General features: G+C 42.5%; 2 protein-coding genes across 6 annotated transcripts in view; both read left to right on the top strand.

Annotated features, from left to right (window-relative positions):
* The window catches only part of rabgap1l (RAB GTPase activating protein 1-like), a 65,984-nt gene that overhangs the window by 21,965 nt on the left and 20,051 nt on the right, over nucleotides 1–23,968 (top strand). For 4 of the 5 annotated variants that reach the window (XM_029148275.3, XM_029148277.3, XM_029148278.3 and 1 more), the window contains exons 14-15: nucleotides 17,639–17,752; nucleotides 22,517–22,591. In XM_029148275.3, coding sequence (XP_029004108.1) covers nucleotides 17,639–17,752; nucleotides 22,517–22,591 — 189 coding nt within the window. Of the gene's footprint in view, nucleotides 1–17,367; nucleotides 17,437–17,638; nucleotides 17,753–22,516; nucleotides 22,592–23,968 lie in introns of those variants that run through there. The other variant, XM_029148279.3, reaches the window with a different exon arrangement.
* gpr52 (G protein-coupled receptor 52) lies at nucleotides 775–7,343 on the top strand. Its single transcript, XM_029148287.3, has one exon. The coding sequence runs from the start codon at nucleotides 3,136–3,138 to the stop codon at nucleotides 4,252–4,254; it is 1,119 nt and encodes a 372-aa protein (XP_029004120.1). The 5' UTR covers nucleotides 775–3,135; the 3' UTR covers nucleotides 4,255–7,343.

Raw genomic sequence — 23,968 nt, forward strand, 5'->3', positions numbered from 1 at the left:
AATGTGGCACTTTCTTCTGGCAAACTGTTGCAATAGTAATTTGATTGTCCTCAGCTTTGTGATTTGATTGTGTGAACTGTGAACAAATAATTATTACTGTAAGAAGTGACACATTAGCTGTGTTCATCAAATCAATCCCAACCTGAAGGGAACAATGCTGCCTACATGTTGCTCCTGTAACATTAGTAAAACGTGTATCCCCCTATTTAGAGTTAGCATCTGTGTGTAGCTTAGACTGCTTCTCAAACAGGTAGTGTGTCAAGTAATTGGCTTCATGCCACCCTATTACTTCAAATAACCGTTGGCTCAAGGACACTCGTGAGGTGTGGGTCCATCCACTATCAAAGGCTTTTCCTCTCAAAGGCATGGCCTGGAAAATTTGTCTGCCTTTGCTTAGATGGGTTGATTGATGCCCAAATGCTGAAATGGAGTTTGATGAATTTAAATCAATAGTATGATGTCTGTATTTACAGGTCACCTGACAGGACAGTTTTTAATATTTACCCACAAATTGTGGTTCGTTCATTCCATCCATTCCTCCCTTTTTTTTTTCTCCACATAATATTTTTAAATAACATTCCATTTGGCTTGCAGCTAATTCCGCTTCATACGCTTTAATATTATCTAATGGTTAAAATACATTTGCAGGTATCTTTAACTACCTCCTGATGCTTCTTTCTATCTTCTCTTCTGTTTGGCCCGTGTCATTTAATCCTCTTTATCATCTTTCACCAGGAGTTGCTCCCAACTGACCAAAATGCCTGGCAACTGTAACCAAGGGGCTGGCATAGCTGTGCTAAGCTTTTGGTTAAATAATGAATAAGTAACATATCCCCAAGAACCGGGCACCTGGCTGAATAAGGGAGGGGATACATTTTCCTGGGATAAGATGTTTTTTAGATGTTAAGATGTTTGTCAGTCTGATACAAAGTACAAACATTAATACGGTGTAACAGTGTTTTCAGTGCTGTTAGTTTGTTTTATTGTACGTGTTGATGGAGTTTTATTGTACATTATATGGATATGTTTGTGGAGAATTGGTGCGAGTAAGAGGTGTGATAAAGTGGGACCACAGTGGGGCTTTGGTTAATAAAAAATAGGCTGTGAGAGATAAGTGTAAATAGTAAATAGTGTAAATAGGATTTTTTTTTTCTAAATTTACCTTTGGGAGAAAGTCTGTGTGAGAGGCAGAATGTGACGGGGGGGCCTCAGGTGGAGCTGAGAGGGGCGGAGGCAGGGCAGTGAGCGAGAAGCCGAAGGAGAACAGGCAAGAAAGAAGGAGGGTGTGTGTTTAAAAAAAAAAAAAAAGAGAGAGAGAGAGAGCGAGAATGAGCAGGCTAGAGACACTGTGGAGGGAGGGAGAGAAGTGTAAGCCAGTCACAGCATCTCTCCTTCTCACTGCACCAGGGCTGAGGGACTCTACGTCCCTTCGCTTCCCTTGCTGCAGATTTAACTCATTTCCATCAGCGCATTCTTCTTTTTTTTTCTCGCCTTTTAATTGCTGCTTTTGACAGATGCGTTGCATCCATCCACGTCTGCCGGACCTACGGATTTATTTATTTTAAAATCGTGGCTTGTCACGTTTACCGGAATTTCAAGGGGGACGTTTGCAGAGGACAGTGCCTGAAATTGGTGCTCGGACGGAGACTTGGTCCTCTTATGCTGCTGGATGCCACTTTTCTTGTGCTGCTAGCGTTCCTTACAGCAACAGCCGTTCAGAGAGAGGACTTACTGTAAACGCTGGGTTATAGGACCCCATACGTCTACAACAACACAAATCACGCCAAAGGACTAGAAGGCAAGTTAGATAATCTATGGTCACATTTGGCACTCGAGGAGAAGATGCTTAACCTCTTTTTGCCTGTTCTTCAGACTATCGCAGTACAAGTTTGGAGTTTCTGGGATAAATAAGATTTTCAAATCTTTTTTTTGTCTTGCACCCCTCTCTGCAAGTGTCTGCCACAGGATTGCTATGGAGTCAAAGTGAGTGGAGCGCTGAGTTATTCAGCTGGCCTGTCATTGCTCCTGGAGAGTCCTTTCATCTACCTGCATGGGAGTCTGACATTTAACACTTTCATCGTCTACTGGACATTTCTATTGATCTGTTGTTCGCTACTTGCAGTCCAGAACACTGAGAGGCAAGTTTGGACGTTGGGACTAAAACTTTGAATCACTTTGATGTCAGATCATGTCCAGGCTTTTTACCGCGCTTGGTTCCGTAACTCATTTGGTCTGGGGATGCCTTGTAAACACACATCCTCACCCCCTCCAGCGCCATGTGTGCTGAGAGAGCTGTGACATTATCTCTTGCGGAGATCCCCATGTTGTTCTTGCCTGTGTCTGTGTTTTGATTCTAACAATAGCTGGGTATACATGGGTTCCAGACACGGACCAGAGGACCACCGAAATAAGGGAAGCCCGCCGTAACATCGTAAACACACTAGGACCTGGCAGACGATACTTTGGAATATATTAAATTCTCGATAAAGGGATGGATACATCAAAACACAGATTCCTAAAAAGCAGTTTTTAAAAATTGTGTCTATTTTTTTAAAGTCTTTAATTTTGACATTTTTCCCTATTTGATTTCCTGTCAGGAGAGGACAGTATTGTACCTTCCTCAACCTCTTCCTACGTATGGTCTCCCCCCTCACATCTGCTGTGCTCTCTGCCCTTGTGACGTGAGCTCATGCCCTCCACACAATATCAGGCTTCAGACAAGCAAAGCAGCGGAGGAATTGGCTTTGGAGAGAGACACTGGTCACATCACTAGTAAGACTACCCTCTACTCCAGACTGTTAGCCACCTTTTACATTCACCAACCATGAGTGCTTGGAAAAGGAGAGCCAGAAAGGTTGTTCTACCCCTCCAGAGACATTATTGATTTTCTTGCAGCCTGTGTTCATTTGATTGACACCCAGCTATGTAAAAGTAAGCTGAAAGAAATTGTGTGTGAGTGTCTGTGTGTATGCGCGAGTGTGTGTGTGTGTAGTAAAGAGAGTACTGAGCAGCTTAACTGAGGAAGGCTGCCGATGCCTGTTGAAGAGCAGGAGGAGGGCAGGGAGTTCTCCAGTTTCAGGCCAACTTGTGGGCGGCTCACTGCAAACCTGACCCACCTGGATAGCACCCAGAACAATGAACCAGTCTGAACTTACAACAGACCCAGTTCTCACTGCCAACAGCAGCCAGGGAGTCTTCTTTCCTGGCAGGGCCTCCAACCACTCGTGTCCCCTGGGCTGGGGGATGAATGAAGGCCTAGAGGCTTGCATCCTGGAGACCGCTGTAATTGTCCTTCTAACGGTACTCATTATTGCAGGGAACTTGACTGTGATCTTTGTATTCCACTGTGCTCCTCTGTTACATCACTATACCACCAGTTACTTCATCCAGACCATGGCCTATGCTGACCTGCTGGTGGGTCTCAGTTGCCTGGTGCCCACGTTGTCCCTTCTCCACTACCCGGCAGGTGTCAAGGAGCCCTTAACGTGCCAGGTCTTCAGCTATGTCATCTCTGTCCTGAAGAGTGTTTCAATGGCCTGCTTGGCTTGTATCAGTGTGGACCGCTACCTGGCCATAACTAAACCACTGTCTTACAACCAATTGGTGACCCCGTGCCGCCTACGTGGCTGCATCACCCTTATCTGGGTCTACTCCAGCCTGGTTTTCCTGCCCTCCTTCTTTGGGTGGGGTAAGCCAGGATACCACGGGGACATTTTTGAGTGGTGTGCTCACTCCTGGCCCACCTCTGCTCTCTTCACGGGCTTTGTGGTGTGTTTGCTTTATGCACCTGCAGCCCTTGTGGTGTGTTTCACCTACTACCATATCTTTCGCATATGCCAGCAGCACAACCGGGAGATCAGCGAGCGGCGAGCACGTTTTCCTAGCCAGGAGATGGAGGCTGGTGAGGGAGGGGGCAATGGGCATCACGGAGGGCATGGACCAGATCGGCGATATGCAATGGTGCTCTTCCGCATCACCAGTGTTTTCTATATGCTTTGGCTGCCCTACATAATTTATTTCCTGCTAGAAAGCTCCCATGTGCTGGACAGCCCTGCACTCTCCTTCATCACAACCTGGCTGGCCATTAGTAACAGCTTTTGCAACTGTGTCATCTACAGCCTGTCTAATAGTGTGTTTCGTCTGGGCATGCGTAGGCTCTCGCAGACAATATGTACCTTCAGCCACTGTGCAGCAGATGACCGGGATTTTGGAGAGCCTAGACCACGGAAGAGGGCAAATTCGTGCTCCATATGATGACTTTTACAGGAGGAGGACACTCCTCGAGATCTCTGAAACTGGGACTTACTATAACCTTAGCCTAAACACCTGGTTAATGATCAGTCAACTGGCATGACTTAAAAACACAGAAAGCACCTTCTGCCGTTACTGCTTGTCAACTACAGTAACACCATGGAAACTGTCTTGGTCACTTTTACCAGTGGTGTATTACATTGCAAGTTTTTCAAGGAGAAGGGAGCCATGTCTAAACAGAAGACTTTTAGAGTACAGGGGCACTCTGTTATGACTTTGTAACCCAGGGATGGAAAGAAGTAAGCAGAGGAGTATCCCCTTGGCTTTTTAGCTGTATGTTATGACCCAAACCCAGTGACAGCATATGAATTAGTAAAAGTCAAAATAATTTAAGCTGTATCCTAGAATGACAAATCAATCATTTTATTTGGACCTGTTAAATTTTGTTATGATTTGAAAATTGAATTGACCCCATAACTATCATAAAAGGTTAGTCTGCATTAAGTAGCAAGCACCTGCAGAGGCAATTACTGTAGTATAGAAAGTGTGGATAGTTATGCAAAACATACGGAAACGTCTCACCATTACTATAAGAGTGATGAAGTAATGTGAGTGTTTATGAAGTGGAGCTTGATAAGGATTTTACATATCATAGTTATGGCTTTACCAGTATAATTCATTATATCTGGTTATGCTTGGTCAATTTCTGCTAAATTCAAATCAGTGATGTGTTGAGTATGCCATTGAACCCTCTACTGTATGTGGAGAGCAGCAAACTCGCCCTTCTTCTACCGCTTAGTGCTCGTTACGGTCGGGAGCATGCTGGAGCCTTTTCCAGCTGTCACTCAAGCGAGAGGTGGGAGTTCACCCTTCACAGGTTGCTCATCAGCACCGGGTCGGTCCAACACTGGTGTTACACTCCTGTGTTTACAGTTTGATGCATGATGACTTATGACAAGCATTTCTAAGCAGGAAATTGAAGTTACTGTACTACTTGGTTTAAGCAAGAGCACTGGAGCTTAAACATGCAGCAGAAATGATAAATTGAATTAATTTATCACATTTTACACCAGTTCTTCTAGTTAATCATTGTTTCCAGCAACAGTGGACATGGGGCTCAGGTTAATGCGTTCTCATCCGTCTGGAACCTAATCTGAGGTTACAATGTAACTCATCTGAAATCAGATTCTCAGTGAAGATAAATATGCAGTTAAAGCATATACAGGCCTGACTGTCCATGTTGTGACTTGGCTCAGAACACAGTAATAAAGTAATACCACTCAATTTATCATAAAATTGCTGTCAAAGCGTAATTTATTTTAAAAGATAACCACCACATAACATTCAGTGACCTTCAGTGATTTTTTCCCCTCGCTCATGTAGTGTTGGTCATTTGTGGTGTGGGCCTCGTGTGTGTGTTGTATATTTGTCCATGCTGGAAATCAAGTGACACAGCAAACCCCTCAATACTGTGACTGTTGTTCCATTCCAGCTGGTCAGCAGCATCCTGTGTGAATCATTCCTCAGTTTAAAGCTGCATTAAGTGACTTTTGTTTTACATTTAGCGGCAAAAAGCCTTCAGGTTATTATGTTTTAGCTTTATGTACAGTACTACGGTACATGAGCTTGTCTTTGTTGTCAACAGGTAAATGTATATAATGTAATGATTAAAGCAAGGTTTTTGTAAACCAGCACCATTAGGTAAAAATGTGTGTGTGATCTAGGTCTTTTCTACTTTACATGCTTTACATTTTCACCAGCCACCTGCTGCTACCACCCTCAGCATATCTGCATGAGGTAATAACCAAATCAGCGAGGTGAAAACACTGTAAAGCTGCGGAATGTAGTGGTGGTATCAGCACTGTCTCCCTTTAAAATAGCAAGGAGTCATTTCATCCAGTGTTCAGAAATATATTGCTTCATGCAGCTTTAATGCATTACAGATGTATCTTTTAACGTGCCTAAAGATGTATTTTGTAGAAAAAAGTGGGAGAAAAAAAGATGTCAAAATTAATTATCACTTTATGGACATTTTTACATTTTTCAGCTACATGAACATTAACATGTCCATGTACAAATTTGAGGTCATTTGATTTAGTTTTTTCACGACAAAGTTCAGAGATTTCTATATGAATTAATAATAGGTCATGTGGTTAATTTATTATAGTTGATCTGCCTTCTGCCCTCAAGTGGGTAAATGTTTCTTATCATGTGTGTGAAATAGACGAGACAACAGGTTTGTGTAAGTCTCGTGAATTCTTGTGAATCCTTTATAGCCATATGACCTGGCATATACAGTAGAATGAATACAATAGGACAATTAGCATAGCAGTGTCAAATAATAGACTCATTTCTTACTTTCTTTTTTGACACGATAGCTTGTGTTTTTTGGTGCTTCTTTGGGGGCATAGTGCAGTTGGGTAGTAGATAAAATTTATAGAATTTGAATTAGTGCTGTATTATCTTCAGTGTGGTGACAAAAAACAAGTTATGAGAAAACAGATTTTATGTAACAGCCTAAAATAAAGATCAATGGTTACAATATCATGTAAATGTTCAAAAACTGTATTAAAATTAAGATTACAGTATATGGGCAATGTTGCACAATATTAATTCCAGTGGTGGAGCTTTTGTAGCTGAAAGCCATTGACTATTTAAAAAAATAGTTTATACTGTACATGTCTGTATTACACTGACCAAACTGAAGTCGTAGAAAATCAAAGCTATTAGCTATCATCTCTTCAAGTGCATTGATGGGGGCTTTTAAAAGAAATGATGATACTGTATGTATGCATTTATTTATTAATTTATGTTTAAAGCTTTACATAATATACTGTATATGAGTATACTCCATGTAAAGTGTGTGTATCGGTTTTTAATCTTCTGTACAGCCAAAAAAAGAAAATCAAACAAAAGCTGATAAAGGTATGGCACTTTGATTTGTGTTCAATCGACTAGGCTGCTAATGTTGTCAGTAGGAAGCAAACTGTGTTAAATTAGCCAGGATCTATTTTTTTAATTTTGAATTTTGTTGAAGGCTATGGTTTTGCTGTTGCTGCCAACCTAATAAAGGTGAAAATAGTAGACATTCACATCTGTGTAATTCCTGTGAGAGAAACATGAATTATTTAAACTTAGTGACAGGTGAACTGTCATTCTCAAATGTTGGTCCTACTTAGAGTAGAAATGCCAGATGGAAATTTGGCTGCCCTATTACATCGGATCAGACAATAAAGCCCAAAGTGGGGCCCTGTCATTGTTCTATTGATCATATCTCATATCTGTCAAATACAGTTGCTCCGGAAAGACGATTCCTCATAATAAATATGAATATGGAGCCAGACAAAGCATAGATTAAACTTTCAGGCTGCGGTCTCTCAATTTTCCTCTGATCCCACCATTGACTAATCTAATTAGAGAATCTGCTAATAAACAGATTTAGTGTTTTATATAAAGCTGTGTATAATCCAGTTAATGAAGGAGGCCGCTTCACTAATGGTCTGTTGTGTAGGTAGCCTTTCCTTATCTACTGCTGTACTACTGTCTTAATATAAACTGTAGCCTCATTACGGAGCCTCAGTCCTTGTTCTTGCTCTTAGATATTCATATTTAACCTTTCAGCTGGAATCTCTGACCCTGTGGAGGAAAAGAGGGTAATAGTAAAAGAGATAAGAGAACCGATTACTGCTCATTTATAACATCCTCTTTAATTTTTTTGTTTATTTATCTACAGTAATCCCACAAGGATGCCATACTGAAATTAACTGCACTGAACCAGCGCATAGGTATTTTTATGCAAATATCTATTTCATATCTATTCTTGGAGTGAACATTTGTGTTTGTTATTCCCTACAAAAATCTTTGGATCCACTTAGCACATCCAAGAGCAGCTCCCAGTTTAAAACTCTTTAATATTCATGTCCAACGCTATATGAGGAATTCCCTTTTATTTTCATGAACAGCAGCTCTTGTATCGTTTCCTCTTTTCCTGCCTCTTCGTCCTCCTCTTTCCATCCTGACTGAGAAAAGACCACCTGACCCTTGAGGAATCACAGGAGGTCATCATCATGTGCTTCTCACACTTAAGCACTTCGATTTCTCAGATTGACGTGGGATTGACTGTAGGTACGAAGGCTTTCTGTCCGTCAGTGGCCATTTGACTGAGGGTCTCTTCTTCTCTGCTTCTGAATCATTCTAATTTGCACAGCACACAGAAATCTACTCTGATTCTGCCATTTTGCATGTTGCATCACTTCTCTCTGTTTTTTACCTTGTTAGTGCTGACTGTGCCGCTGAAACCACTTTGTGAAATCCCACCTCAGCCCTGAGCCCCGTAGCCATCTCTGTGGCTAGCGGCAACTATGAAAACCAATTTAGGTCAGCTTTGTTATTTGTCGGCTTGCCCTGTGATGGGACCAGACTTGCTGTGTTGCTGATTTAGCCTGCAATGTTTGTATCTGCCTAGTCAGGAGCAATTTTTTATGGGCGCAATGGCCTTCGTGTCAAACTGCACTGGGAATTCATTCATGGTAAATATGCTGGGTTGAAATATACCAAAAATGTTCTGACTCCTTTGTGAACATTTTGACAGCTAATGAATTAAGACATATTTTCAAGTATTGTAAGACGTTTTTATAACTTATGTAAACATTTGCCTTTTGGTTTTAATTGGTACAGTATGAATGTTGTAGTTATGCTTAGAAATATGTTGTAGGGGATGTTTAACCGCATAAATATTACATAAAACTGTAGTGTGTGTGTGTGTGTGTGTGTGTGTGTGTGTGTGTGTGTGTGTGTGTGTGTGTGTGTGTGTGTGTGTGTGTGTGTGTGTGTGTGTGTGTGTGTGTGTGTGTGTGTGTGTGTGTGTGTGTGTGTGTGTGCGTGTGTGTGTGTGTGCGTGTGTGCGTGTGTGCGTGTGTGCGTGTGTGCGTGTGTGCGTGTGTGCGTGTGTGCGTGCGTGCGTGCGTGCGTGCGTGCGTGCGTGCGTGCGTGCGTGCGTGCGTGCGTGCGTGCGTGCGTGCGTGCGTGCGTGCGTGCGTGCGTGCGTGCGTGCGCGCGTGCGCGCGTGCGCGCGCGCGCGCGCGCGTGCGCGCGTGCGCGCGTGCGTGCGCGCGTGCGCGCGTGCGCGCATCCTTGATAACTGCTGGAGACCCAGCTGGCGGCCTCCTGTGCCCTGGATGAGTTTGGAGCCCAAAAGTCCTTTTTAAGAGGCAAAGTCATAATGCATAATACAACAGAGACGACAATGGGCATCAGCATTGCTTGGACACAGGAAAACAATACTGTTGCCGATAAAAATGTACGCTCACCTCCGTGCTAAGCTCTCCATACCTTTTTTTTTTTAGGCATGCACTTACATTTTTACCTGTTCAACAATGACTTCATCCACTTCGCTGTTTGTCACTGTGTTGGTCTTTCAGTCCACTTTCCTGCCTGCTGTGCTAGAGTAACTTTATCTACTGTTGGTCTTTTATTTGATTTGGCCTAATTTGCACCAATATTCCTGCTCTGCATATTCATACACGGAAGCCAAAGTCGAGCAACTTGACAGAGAGTGAAAGAAAGTCTTTTTTTGGCTGTTAACCTCCCTGTAGAACTCAGGTAGTGAAGCCCTGCCAGCAGATGTGCAGCCAGCTCCCCTAATTGTCTCTAAGGGCACTTTAGCTGAATTAAGTTCCATAAGACAGTCAAATTACCCCACTGGCCTTTTAGCATTCCTTCGTTCTTTTGCTCTTGCTTTCCTGCTCTGTTTCCTGACACTGTGTTTTTCTCAGTAGCACATCAGGCCCGGGTTTGTTAGGGAGTCATTTTCCAGCAGTTTGCCTCAGGCTGTTGTTGATGTGGTTACTTCCTCCTTGGTGGCATTTAGCCTGGATATGCATCAGGAAGGTGGAAAAATGTGCCGGACTGTTTGCCCACTGTGTCATTATCATTACATTTTAGTACTCACTATTATTTGAACCTACAGTAAGACAGTAAAGCTTTGTGTTGTATCTGGTTTTGGCAGTAACCGTCTGACAACACTTTTGATTGTTGATTTATATAGATTTTAAATATTCATTTACCTACCTTTTACCTTGGCAATAGTTGAAGAAAGATAGAAATGGAAATGTAAGAGCAACATTCCACCGACTGAACTGGAAATCCAATCTGGGTTTTAGCAGTTCAGTCGCTAACATTGTGATCAAATCACTGATTGAAATGTACAGGGTTCTGTCCTGTACTGTACAGAATCTGGGACCCAAACCATTCTTCACTGCTTCTAGTCTATTTTTGTGTTGCGTATAACTAAGTGTATTAGGTGCCGTTTGATGCCAAGAACTCGGGTCTCAATGCGTCTTCTGAGAGCATTGACAGAGGACAGGAGCTGTTGCTGTTACTGTGCTGTTCTCTCTACACAGTCTGTGTGGACACAGTCTTGTACTTACTTTGAGTGCTGCAGATTTGCACGCCAAATACAGGCTGTGTACACACATCTGAAGCGGAGTGATGTGTTTACCTGTGAGCTATTCCCTGAAATTGCAAGAGACCCGCTAACTGTTACAGTAACTGTTGCATGTAAAAAATACTCCTTCACCGTTTCACTCTCCAGCAACAATAAATAAATTTGAGTTTAATTATTTAGCATAATTTGAGCCACAGTGTATGCTGGCACACAAAGCTAGGCGAGAGATCATGAGCTTATTTGATTAAAATAAACTGAAAGTGGGATTGTTCTGGGTTGCTGCGCTCTCCCTGTCAGTGCATTTATGATGACTAACAGTGAAGCCAAATTTCCAGTGCCATGTCCTTGGTTACAGCTGAGTGTCTCCATTGTCTCTGGTTCTTCCCAGCTGAACATCAGAACTTAAGAGCCACTGTGTTGCTATGGAAACCAGAGTCAGAGGAAGCAACAAGGATTGAGAGAGAGAGTTTATTTGAAGTTTATAAATAGGTTGCAATTAAAATGGATATTAAGATTGGCTCCAGAATAGCAACCTCATTATTTATTCAAGTGCACTTTTATTTTGAAGCTATTTGAGCAGGAAAGTGTACTGTGTGTGTTTATACAGTGTATGGACATGGGTATTGGTCAGTGTGTTTAGTACCTGCATCAGTTCTGACACCATCAAGTGAAGAGCCGTCCACGTGCAGACATGGATACACACATCCCCCGTTTTTATCTTGCGCAGCGATCCACAACGTATCAGACCTTCCTCTACGCCTGTGTTCTCCCTCAGGGTCTCACATCCCCACATACAGTAACACACCCCTTCAGTAAAATCGCAACACAGAAAATGTCAGCTACGTGGGGGCATGCGCCGGTGACCTCTCACTAATACTGTTTGTGTTTATAAGAGAGAAAAGGAGGAGGACATCTCATCCTGCACCCGGCATCAGCTTGTTCCCTGCCAAATGTCGAGTGGACCAGTACAGCATGTTTTTCACATTGGTTCACATAGTGTTTTGTGTGTAGTCCAGCTCATGGATTTATTTATTTATTTTTTCACAACAAAAGCAAAACAGATGCTGCATGCACACATTGGATGTTAGATCTAGCATTGTTCTGGTGGATTGTTTGAACCCCTAAATCAGCATAAAGATTTAATGATTAATGATAATGATGATTACTGTAGATAGATTAGACTAGTTCAGACTAGCACTTACAGTATTCAGACAGGAGGAAATAAATTCTATCCATTATCGGATCCGCAGATGTCTGGGGGTCATGGGTATGCTGCGGGGGGGGGTCTGGGCAGGTCGACACTCCATCAAGGGGAGAACACGTAGTGACAGTCATTTACAGTCACTGCTTTGGTGTCTTTGCACAGTGGTAAGAAAGCAAAGTACCAGAGAGAACACACACAAACACAGGGAGGATGTATAGAAAGGCACAGGATGTTCTGTCCATTTGTTGATTTTCAGACTTTACATTTAATACATTTCAGACTTTACATTTAATACATTTCAAGATGTAGAGGCAAATGTGGAGCTTATTCATACAGTATTTGTGGAGTGATGAGTTTTGACACCTTTGTTAGCCCTCGGGTCTTGTTGTGTCTAGTGTTTTTTCCAACCTGCTTGATTGTCACCGGTTTCACTGTTGGCAAATTAAACATTTCACTTTCCGGCCTGCTGCCTGAACACTGTGTGCAATTCCCAACCCGGCTTATTGAAATGCAGAACCAGTCGGACTATTAAAATGCCACGGCAGTGATACAGAGACAGATGAATTACAATTTGCCGGGCGAGCCAGCTGTTGCCCCTCCCCGTCCCCAACCCTCCAGGGAAGCCTCTAGAAAGTTTCTCGCAAGCAACCAAGGACAAAGGCCTCAGGGGGAGCTGGTTTTTAATTACTGGCCTCCTGTCCCCTGAATATCACACAAATAGATTATTTCACTGTCCCCCACAGAAATAAATAGAACTGAGCCGAGTTTGAGGAGCCAGGTGTTAAAGCGGAGACGGGGATCATTGACCTAAATTAGCCCCATTCTTTGAAATCTAAGTCACAAAAAACAACTTACAGTACAGTACTGTAGTATGAGCTATTTAATCTCTATCTCATCTTTATTAGTGGTAAACTCATTCAATGCTCTTAAAAGGAAAACTTGTATTTAGCCAAGCCCAGCAGATTAACATTATTTTTTAATCAAGCCAGGAGGTGCCTCAGTGGAAATTAATGCTAGGCCTTTAAATTGCCTTGAAAGCATTTTAGATTTACTATTGCCAGAGTTGGCTGAGCCTGCGTTTTGTCTTTAATAGCACCCGTCTTCCTGGCCACAACACCGGGAAATGGAGTAAACCTCCGTTACCTCCACCGCTGCCCTGCACAGAAGGTCACAGATGTGCGGAAAAGTTGGGTTTGGGTTTGTGTGTGATGAATTTGGCTCTACTGCCTTAAGACAAACAACAACAAAAGAAGTCGGGCTATTAACAGGAACAAAGTTTCTTTCTTCTGACACAGAAATAGGGTCAACAATCAGGTTGTGCATTGAATGGAGATGAAGAAAAACAGTGTTTTCAAGTATTGAATGTTGAAACCTGAGTCTAAAATGCATTTTCTCTTTGCTGTTTATAAACAGTATATTCATGCTCACACACTGTACATGCTGTATGTAATGTTATCTACAGGTTTCATTTGCAGCAATGATGTGACACATCCTGCACACACTGTTTAACATCAGACCAATCTGTCGTCACGCTTGCCTTCAGCGGGTCTTCTGTGATTGTCTGAGCTGTCACTGCAGGGCCTAATGGGCTCCGAGCGTTCAGCTGTCTGAGCCTGGCGTGTTTCGCTCCCCCTCGCTGATTTAGCCAAGTGTTGCTGCCTCTGTTGAGGGTCTCACCCGCCAGCACCCGTGGGTCTGTCCCGCACCCGGGAGTTACATAACGCTGTCAAAGTGGGAGACAACTGGAGCGCTCGCTGCTTTCTTCACAGCTGTACTGTATATACGTGGCGTTGCTTCCCAAATTCTTGGTTTCCATTTTTGTGTCTTTCCGCATTGAACTAGCGCTTTAATCCAGACGGTGTCAGGATGTGTGCAGGTACAGTAGGTGGTTTGTTATCCTGCTCAAGGGCATTTTGACAGCACTGAATGCTGCTGATGGATGGAATGATTCATGCCTCTGAAGCAAAATGTTGACACATTGACCTTGTGCTGTTTAATGTTAGCAATGTTTCTTTCTGTCTTTGCTCTGCTCCATTCTCAACATGAGTTTCCTGAACAAGCGAAAAGTCAGTTTTTAACTGCCCCTAGTATCAGATGTGCAAAGTGCAAGCTTTTTTAACTAATTAGTGACAGACCTGCCGGTACTGATATTGTACCACTGATACTCAGTGGAAAACCTGACCTGTCTACCTGATACAGTGGAGACCTGCAGCACGACAAAAGGGACCAAGGTGACTAGTCATCTACTGTATGTCTTCAGATGAGCACCCAGCTGCTTTCAGCTTTCAACTGTATACAAATTTGGGGAAGTTGACACAGCCTAAAAGGCAACTTGGCAAACAGTAGGTGAACTGAAGACTTGAGCTGCCAGCGACAGGAAGTGTGAGGGCACACTTGACGTGGAACAAATGAGCTGTACTTAAGCTCAGCGAGCTGTGCCGACTTGTGTATTAATAGTTTTTTATTATGAAATGACAGGTGACATACTGCCACTGTGCTAATGCCTCGTAGTTCATGTAAATTAAGAAACAGTTTCCGGTGGTGATTAACATTTAAAATACCTCCATCAAGCATCTGGCCTTTTACTGCCTTTACATCACATCAGAGATCTTTTATTTGCCTCGTTTTAAGTCAGTATGAGAAAATTTGATGTTGAATGTGAAGAGATGTGGAGGTGGAGCGCAGGTTTATAGTCATCAGCGTTTTTTATTTTTAGCTGTGTGTTAAGTAGGTTACCTGTTGGTGAAGTCTGAGTAATGGACTGTCTGCCCAACAAGCCCCCAGGCTGCAATTACAGGAAGCCTCTTATTCCCCTCTGTGTACATATCTCTCTTCCCCCTTTATCTGACTGTATCTGCCTTTTCTGATAACTTTCTTGATGTTTGTCTGTTTGTCTTTTTCCTTTATCCCTCTCCTCCTCTTCCTTCTAAATGTATTATATAATCTTTATTTGCTATATTATTCATCCCTGTGGTGACGTGTGTTTAATGCTGTGGATAAATATTTTGGTGGACGTCTGTTGGGTGCATGACATTTGAGCTCTCGTGTTCAGCAGTGTGCGTCTGTTTGCATGTTAGCAGGTTGTGGTAGATGCCCTCGTGAATCTATTTATATAGTTTTGTTTTACACCGGCTTTGGCTGAACAGGCTTTGTGGGTTTACCTTGTCACTCCTGTGGAGCAGCTTTCTGATTCCTGCCTGCCTTCCTGTCAGTGATTTTGGAAGTCTTCACGCCTCAAACCACCGTCCGCTTTTTTCTGTATTGAAAAAGAGGAAGAGCATGGAAAAAAGAGGATTATCTGAAGTCAGGAATAGTCTTTTCTTTCCTTAGCTCGGTCTTATCACAGCCACAGATCCTCTGCCCTTCTCTCACCCCTGTCTGGAAATGGAACAGACACACTGCTAACGGCCCTCTACTGTAGATTTCTCTGTCTCTTCCATTGATTTGCACTGAAGAGCATTGGATGATGGAGATAGTGGTGACGATGCTGAGCCCTCTACATCAGACCTTCAGTGACAGCATTGAGATCACCAGCTCAGGGTGTTTAGGGATCCCCACTTCCAGCAATGGTAACGTGTGCAGAAGCCTCAGGAAACCTGATCTGCTCAGCCTGTTGTTTGTTCTCACCTTGAGATAGTAGATTACAAATTGCCACCTACTATATTCATGCAGCTTGTAGCAGGAGGCATAATTGAAGTGTATTGCTTTTGTTCGGTGCCAACAGTGCAGAGCAGGAAAGTTTAACTGGGACACCGTGATTGAAAACTGATGCTGCTGATGAGTTTGCAGTTTCTGCTGAACACCTTAGTTTGCCTGCAGAAATCAAAAGGCTCTCAGCACAAGCACAGGTCCACACATCCATTTAAATACACTGCAGGGAACCTGTGTTCATGTACAGTAGACGGTAAACTTTCTTAATAGCATTTATCTACTCAGATCTAGAGTCAAACTTAAAATAAAATCAATAAAATCAATGTAAAAAAACAAGATTGAGAAGAAGGACTTGAATTCACTAAACAAGCAGGCAGTGACATTGTACAGTCACACCTGCGCTCTGAACATTCTGCAACTAAGAGCTACAGTAGTGTGATTTTAGTGAAACTTTGGTTACAGATAAAACAAAGAAGGAAATGAAACGGTGAGTGCAACATGAGATAAAATATTTAAGTGTTTAAGAGGGAAGAAATAGGAAATGGAGAATCTGGAAAAATAGTGTGTATAGAGACAGATTGTGAACATAAAGAGAGACACAAATATGCAGAGGAAATTAAAAAGAAGGAAGGATTTAAAAAAAGAACAAGTAGGAAGGACTGGAAGAGGACGTTGGGCCTTATTTTGAGGCTGTTTTTTGAGTAATGAGGCTGTTAATTAATAAAGGCATGCATGGTTTATCAAATCAAAGTGTTTACAACTATAACTGTCAAACAGAATTCACGCTGGTGCCTGCTGATGTTGCCATGGTAATTACAGTGTCATACCTGTAAATGCTGTCCTCCACTCCCTGTCTTTTGTAAAGTCAACATTTCTTTTGCTTTTCTTTTCTGCGCTTTTGTCATTCTCTGAATAGTTGCAGCCCTAGAAGCAGCGTGGTGGTGTAGCGGTCACGGCCAGAAGGACCTGAGTCGAGTGCTTTATTGTTTTACGCTTCTGTGTTCTCCCCGGGTCCTGATAGAATGCTTGTGTAGAGCTACTACACAGGGAACCCTTGTTGTGGGTCTCAGGTGAAATGACACTTTGACTAATTTGAGAATGCAATTTTTCAGTGTTTTATATGTCATTTAGGGAAAGACTCCCACACAGCACTGCTAATTCCTGAAGAGGCACATCAGAGGCAGCACAATGTCAAACTGTTCCACCACTAGCACGGAATGACACGCCGCGTCTACGCTACAAATCTCATTAAGGCATTACACATTGTTGTGCCACAAGCTCCTCTCCTACCACTTATTTGTACTGTATGTAAATGTACAGTAAATGTAAGCACTGAAATGATGTCATGGTGGGTCACAAACAAGACGAACAGCGTCATATAATCGTGAAGAATAATGGAGAATGACAAACAACACAAGACGCTCCTAACTTTCATTTCCTTTTCTCTGTGGTTTGGACAGAGGGAAAGGAAGGAATGAAGAAAGATGAACATACATTCTGTCACACATCAAGGCCAGTCAGACTGGGGTTGCTTTATCTGCAGCTTACAGTGAGTTGTTGGAGGACACTGCGTTGCCAGTCTCTTCTTTGGCACCGGTTACGCCGTGTGCATGTGTGTTTGTGCGAGGATGGGAGCTGAGGAGGGATACAGCAGAATGCCAGTTTATGTCTGGGAGTGGAAATGAATAGGGAAACAGGCCGTGTTGTTTGGTATCAGCGTGTGCATGGTGGTGGTTGTGGCTACACTGTGGGACCCAGTGAGTGCTGCTGCATAAGGAACAGACACACACCAACGCTGGGACATACAGAAGCTCTGTTTTGTTGCTCTGTATCATAGCTGTGAAATGAAACATCTGGCTCAGGGATGAACGGCCTCTTTTCAGCTGTAACTAAATGTTTACACACACCGAACGAGACTCTGCCCGAGTTTTAACAACCTTGTCAGTCTCATCTCGTGAATCTGTTTAGAAACTAGCACCACTATTACGTGCAGCATTGTTTAACTTTCATTTTCGCCCACCCTTGAACAGCTTTTGTTTTTTTCAAAATCATGCAGTGTGTGTGTGTACTGTATGTGTGTGTTGCAGAACTCTGCTCAGGAAAGTGCCATCACCCGGGATATCCACCGCACATTCCCTGCACACGACTACTTCAAGGACTCTGATGGAGACGGACAGGATTCTCTGTACAAGATCTGCAAGGTGAGGATGAGAACTGATTTTGAAAGACCTAAATCTGGCGACAGAGTTCCGTGTCAGTAGCAACCCCATGCTTTGACTTTGATCAAATTCAGTGCTGGATTTAACCCCAGTCTTTACGGCGCCGTGTAACAGAAGGCAAATCTCTGTCTTTGAACATTTTTGAAAACCGTCCTGCTGAGAATCAAGCGTTGTGAGATGAGAAGCTAATTTTGAAGTGTGCGCTAAAGCTTCTAAGATGTGTGTCTATCCCTCCGAAGCCAGGCGGTACTTTGGCTGGCAAGGCACAGTAGGAATTTACTTACCATTTAAAATTGGCTCCACTGCATAAGAGTGACAGTGAAACCTCCTGCTGAACTTTTCCTACACATGGCAGAGCGGATACGCGCACCCGGCCACTCATATGGTTATTGATCTTCCAGTTTTCTGGAGTAAAAAAAGTGGAGGCTGTTATGTAGGTGGCAGAGTTTTCTAAAATAAATGGAAGACTGCTTTTAAATATCAAAATGCAGGAAGTGCACGGTTTGTGCTTCCATATAATAGTTAATGAATACTTGGTACACCACAGGCCATATACATATATCATCATATGTATACAGTACATGCCCAGAATAATTCAAGTTTCATAGTAAAGTACCGACTTACAGTACAGTAAAGCGCTCCATACAAACATGCACACAGTATTGAACAGTCATCATGATAAGCTTTTGTGGATCAGCCATTAGTCTGAACAGTGCTGGCTTTCATTAAGATGAATGAGGAAAATATGTGCTATAAGGGGAAGGTCCCAGTGGAGCCAGCATCCCAGGGTAATTATCTGTGAAGACACGCGGTACATTTTATTCAAACAAAAGCCAAGGTCAGCACTACTGTAATGTATTAAAGCCGGTCTTAATCTCTGTCACTGTCTTCGTCTTAACCAGCTGCTACAGCTGTGAACTCAACCAGGACTTTCTTTTTATACACTGATGACTTTTGTCACCCCACATCTCCATCACAAACACATGAGACCAAACCGGAAAGTGGCGTGTCTGTACAGACAAACATAAATACTTAGTTAAACTTGGTTTGGACCTACAATATCTATTGTACAGGTGAATTACATATTGTAACATTTTACTGAATGCGTAATATTATAACATAAACCCCCAAATGTGCCGTACCAGCTGTTTTTGCCTGGCATGAGCATTTTTCCCTGACAGGTTTTGCAGCTCTTATTTCTGTTAGTGATTGTAATTCAATGCAGATGGTAGTTTCTCTCTAAATTGTGTGTGTGTGACTGAAAAAGTCCATTGAACTTATTACTGTAGCGATCTCAAAAAGAGGATGGGGAGCTGTGAACGATGATGCATTAATGTGTTACTGCGTGGTCCAGCCTCTGGCCAAGACGTACAGTAGTATAAAAACAGTTTGCAGTACAAACGGCCTTAAAACTGAGATGAAAACCAGAACCCATCATGTGAATTTTGCTCGAAGCAGCTCAGAGAATCAAGCATGTTGTTTAATGTCATGAACTGTCCAAGAAATCCAATCAGACTTGAACATGAGTGCAATGAGTTCAAAGCAAGAAGAAAAAGCATCATTTTCCTGAATGATGCACTAAATGAGGAAAGAATTAACTTTAACAAACTTACAACATTCTATAAATAATCATGGAAGATAAAGTTGATTTATTGCAGTCGTTAAACTGAATCAACTCTGGAACTGTTTAGTGAAGTAAAGGGGAGGAAAAGATATTTTGGTCTTTGAGAGTGAATCACTCTCACTGGTTGACTTAATGCTTTATTTTCTGTTTACTTAGTTGTTTCTATACATTTTTGGCCTCGCACTAATCCAAACAAATAATTAGTGGACATGGTATTAATCATGGCCCAGGCACTGCAAGTGACAGCGCTTGTGTATATGTTTATATGATAATTACATAAGTTCATACTGCATGTGTTAGCATCTGCTGTATAAGCAAAGATGGATAAGAAGATAAAGTGCTATTTTTTAAATTTTTTTAAATGATTGACTGTAATTAATTGTGTAATAAGGAATCTACGAGTTGGAGACTAATTTGTAATAGATGTAAACAGAAAGTCTAAATTATACACAGGCAGGTTTTTTTTTTTTTGCCTTCGTCCATTATAATCTGATCCAGTTGTAAAATGATGTGAAACTTCGGCACCTGTTTCCTTGGCGCCGCAGAAGTAGAGTGTGGCTGGTCAGCGCTCTGGGAGAACCTGTCAGGAACGCTTAGCATCCAGTCTGGACCCAACTAGGTCAGTGGCGAGCCAGCCCTCATTTGTATGCAAATCCATGTAGATGTGCAGCTGATAAGGTTGGCTGGATCTTGAGGCATGAGTGGGTTACAGGCGTAGAGGTCCCAGGACAAAGTATGTACCCGTCTTCATACAGTATTTGACTCATTAGTAAATCTGGACTTTATTTCTCACACTTGGAGCTCACCCTTACAGGTGCTGAGCTTCATGGACTGTACCTCTATGTGCTGGTATTCATTTCTAATCACTTACTGTATAAACGCAGCAGGGTTTGTTAGTCTAAAAGTTTGCCGTCCCTTTGTATTCTAAAGCTGACATTGACATGTGAAAGCACAAATCTGTTTCTGAGCAAATAATAATTCAAAAAAGTGAAGTCACCATGGAAACGGAAGCAGTATTATTCTTTTCTGGCGAAAACTTCAATATCATTCACTATTCAGTACTTTATTAACAGGCTGACCTCTACACTGCTTTTCATATCCTTTTTACTAAATTCAGTCAACGACTCATCTGAAGGGACCTGTTAGGAGGCGTCCACTGTTCCGTGCCTCGAAGACAGAGGCTATCGGCATCATCTGGTTGGGCCAAGACTGATCCTCTGCGTCATGAATAATAATAATGCTTTCTGGGGACCAAAGGCGTAAATAAAGTGAGGAATAAAACACATGTTATTTCTACAGTACAGTTTTTACATTTTCAATCATTAAAACCTAAGGAAAGCAAACATCCCTGTTAAGATTCAGAAACTAGGCGTATAGATTTGTGATAATACACCCCTCCGAGCCTATTATCTGTTCAAGCTAACAAATTTAGATTTCACCCACCAGGACCTCCCCCATCCATCTGTCAGTATGCACTTCTCCCAGCCGAGTTGGGGACGTGCGAATGCCACAATCCATCAGGCATGTCAGCTTGTAGATTACACTGCAGACAGCTCCACAAGACTCCTCTGTTACCTCCACGTCGAACCCCAAATTAGCTGAACACCTCAACACTTGAGCTCCTGGCGTCCAAACTCGTTTCTCAAGCGTGGAAATTAGGGAAAGAATCATTTATCCCAGAGTTTGGCGGTTCGACTGTTGTTATTCTGGATGTGTCCATCATCAAGAAGGTTTGTCCTGCCAAAATATCTGTGACGAAGATATTGAATCCTGTTCAGTTGTGTGCGTGTGTGTGCATGTGTGTGTGTGTGCACGCTCTGTTCTGGTGCAGCTGAGCTCCTAAACATTTTAGGCTGCCTGGCTGCAGGTTTCGTGGGTGAGGTGGTCGCCTTGAGTCCTACTCTACCTGTACCTTTTACTGCAGGTTTCTTCTATGTGGTCCTCCACAAATGTGGACAGATCAGCCTTAAAACGATGTAACATTGTCTTCATCATCTTCCTTGTGGAGAAAGTGTACTGTAAGTTGAACGGCTTCAGAGACTTTTAGCTCTCCCTGGGTCCTTGTTTACGCACAGAAACAGCCTGTCTGTTTGCTCATTAGCATGATTTGTGGGGTGTGTGAGCTACCGACTGCTTTGAGACAGCGCCTCTCCTCAACGGTCATGTGAAGGTTACCCTGCAGGTTCCGACCTCCATACTTTACTCACAAAACTGTCTACATTTACAGTATTTCACTGGAGAAGCTTCCTCTTGTAGTGTAGTTTTGTGACATGTTGTGTTTTTGCTCCTTCATACAAGATAGATTAGGACTTTACGGGGGCCATGAAGTTGGCTTTATGATTCCAGACCGTGCTTGGTTTAACAGATGTAGTTTTTCATGTAGCCCAAAAAGCAAAACACACAGATAAGCATGAACAAATCGATCACTGATATTATCTTTAAGAGAACAAAGAAACTTTGAAATGACACTGCAACTGTTCTAGGCACTGGTGTCTTTGTGATAATAAACCTTTGAGAATCTAAACTTTTCCTTTTAAATTCCACAAAGGTAGAGGGAAAGGATGTGACACGAAGATGGAGGGTCAGAAAGGCAACAAGCGTTTAAGATCAAATGATTGGTTACTAGCAGACTACAACTGGATATAACATAACAAGAAGCTACAGTTTGAAATATCAGATCATGGATGCTCACTGTGCTGCATCCATGCTCATGCTAACATAATCCATATTACTTAGTCAGCTCCTACAGCAGCATCACTAACACATCATGTAGCGGTTAAACAAAACAACATCTCGCGTTACATATCACCTTATCCATCTAATGAGGCGAAGAATATTCACGCTCACATCAGTAATGTCGTATCCATAGCGATGGCGTGGCTTTTGGAGATGGGCTCGTTTGAAACCATCAGTAGTCAACTCTCCTTGATCCTCAGTAAATTTATGATTATTTACAGTACATGTTCCACCACCTGTTACCACATTACAGCTCACTGCTCTGTGGGGCTTTCTATTAAATTACCCCTGTGTAGTATAACTATCACTTTAAATCAAAGTGGTTTAACTAAGCATGAGTGATCTACTACAAAGTAGCTGAACATTGTTTCCTGTGTCTTTTGCAGGCCTACTCCGTCTACGATGAGGAAATCGGTTATTGTCAGGGTCAGTCGTTCCTCGCCGCTGTTCTTCTGCTACACGTGAGTAACTGTGTCATCCATTTATACATTTGTAATGTATAAACACACACCTCTGGGTCTGAGCGACCAAAGCTACAACACAACACACTACTGTACATGGCTGCAGTAGGTATGGAAGTTGAGTTTATTTGAACATGAATACTTTAAATAAAAATATGCTCTGCAACTTATTTCAGTGTGAAGAGGTGCTGTTGGAGCCTCCTGGCTCACAGAACAGTCTGGCAGCAGTGTAGAGATATTTTCTTGTAAAAATGTTTGTGTGTGTGTGGCTCCACATTTATCACATTTATCTAATTTACATTAACCGAAGAACTCGCTTCTGGTGCTTTTCATTTGCTCCACGCTTCAAATTAAAAGCTGTCCCCTCAAACAAATTATCAAGGTCAACGCTTCAACAAAGAAAATATTTCAGCATTGTGCACCAGCACCTACACTCACTACAGTATGTCTACAGATACCGAGCCTGTTCACACTCTTTTTCACAAGGTGTAATAAAGCAGAACGAAGATAATATAACAGACTCAATGAGGCTGAAAGAAAGGGGAGACGGGAAGAATGTCTACGTCTGAAAAGAAAGTTGCTGACTGCTCGATTGAAAACAGTTTATAGCCGAATGATTTGGGTGAATAGAGGGAGTGAGAGAGTGTGAAATAAAGTAAAGGCAGGAGAAAATGAGGAGCAGGAAGGAGATGGACCAGTCACTCCTTCACTCTGCCACACATTTATTTTCAAGGTCACTGGCAGAGACATAACTCTATATTCCTATATCCATTACATACAGTATAATTTGTTTTATACTACCTTTTTACCTGAGCAAGGTCTTAAAAGACAGATTACTGTAGGGGAGATGAGCTGTAGAAACATGGATAGAGGAGTCCCAGGTGGAAGAGAGGTTGGTAGAGGTTTAATCCAAGTCCAAAAGACAAGAGCTGAAGAGGTCAGAAGGAGGTGGAGTGAAGCTAGGCGGTAGGAGAGTCAAGTGCTGCGGGTACGTTTTGTACGTAAGAATGAGCCAGAGGAGGGTGGAGAAGGGAGAAACAGAAGTTATGTAGAGGGAGACTGTAAAGGTGAGGCGAAAGCTCCGAGATAAAGGGGAGAGCTGCAGTAAAAGAAAGAGAGGTTATACAAGAGGGGGCCAGACGGATTATAGAGGAGAAAGAGGAAGAAGAGAGGTTATAGAGAAGATGTCAGGAATATTAATAGGGGTTCAGGTTTACCTGCAGGAGCCCATTCAGCCCCAAACACATACTGTCACTCTGATTAAATATCACCTCAGCTCACTGTCTGCAAGTGTGTGAGGAGGAATAAACCCAAACACCCTCACCGGCACAGTGTTAAGCTGTCTCTCCTGCCTTTCATCTTCCTACGTGCAACACA

This window comes from Betta splendens, chromosome 4 (genome assembly GCF_900634795.4).
Source record: "Betta splendens chromosome 4, fBetSpl5.4, whole genome shotgun sequence".
NCBI lineage: Eukaryota > Metazoa > Chordata > Actinopteri > Anabantiformes > Osphronemidae > Betta > Betta splendens.

Coding starts and splice junctions, on each gene's coding strand:
- gpr52 (XM_029148287.3), top strand. CDS start 3,136: ATGAACCAGTCTGAACTTACAACAGACCCAGTTCTCACTGCCAACAGC.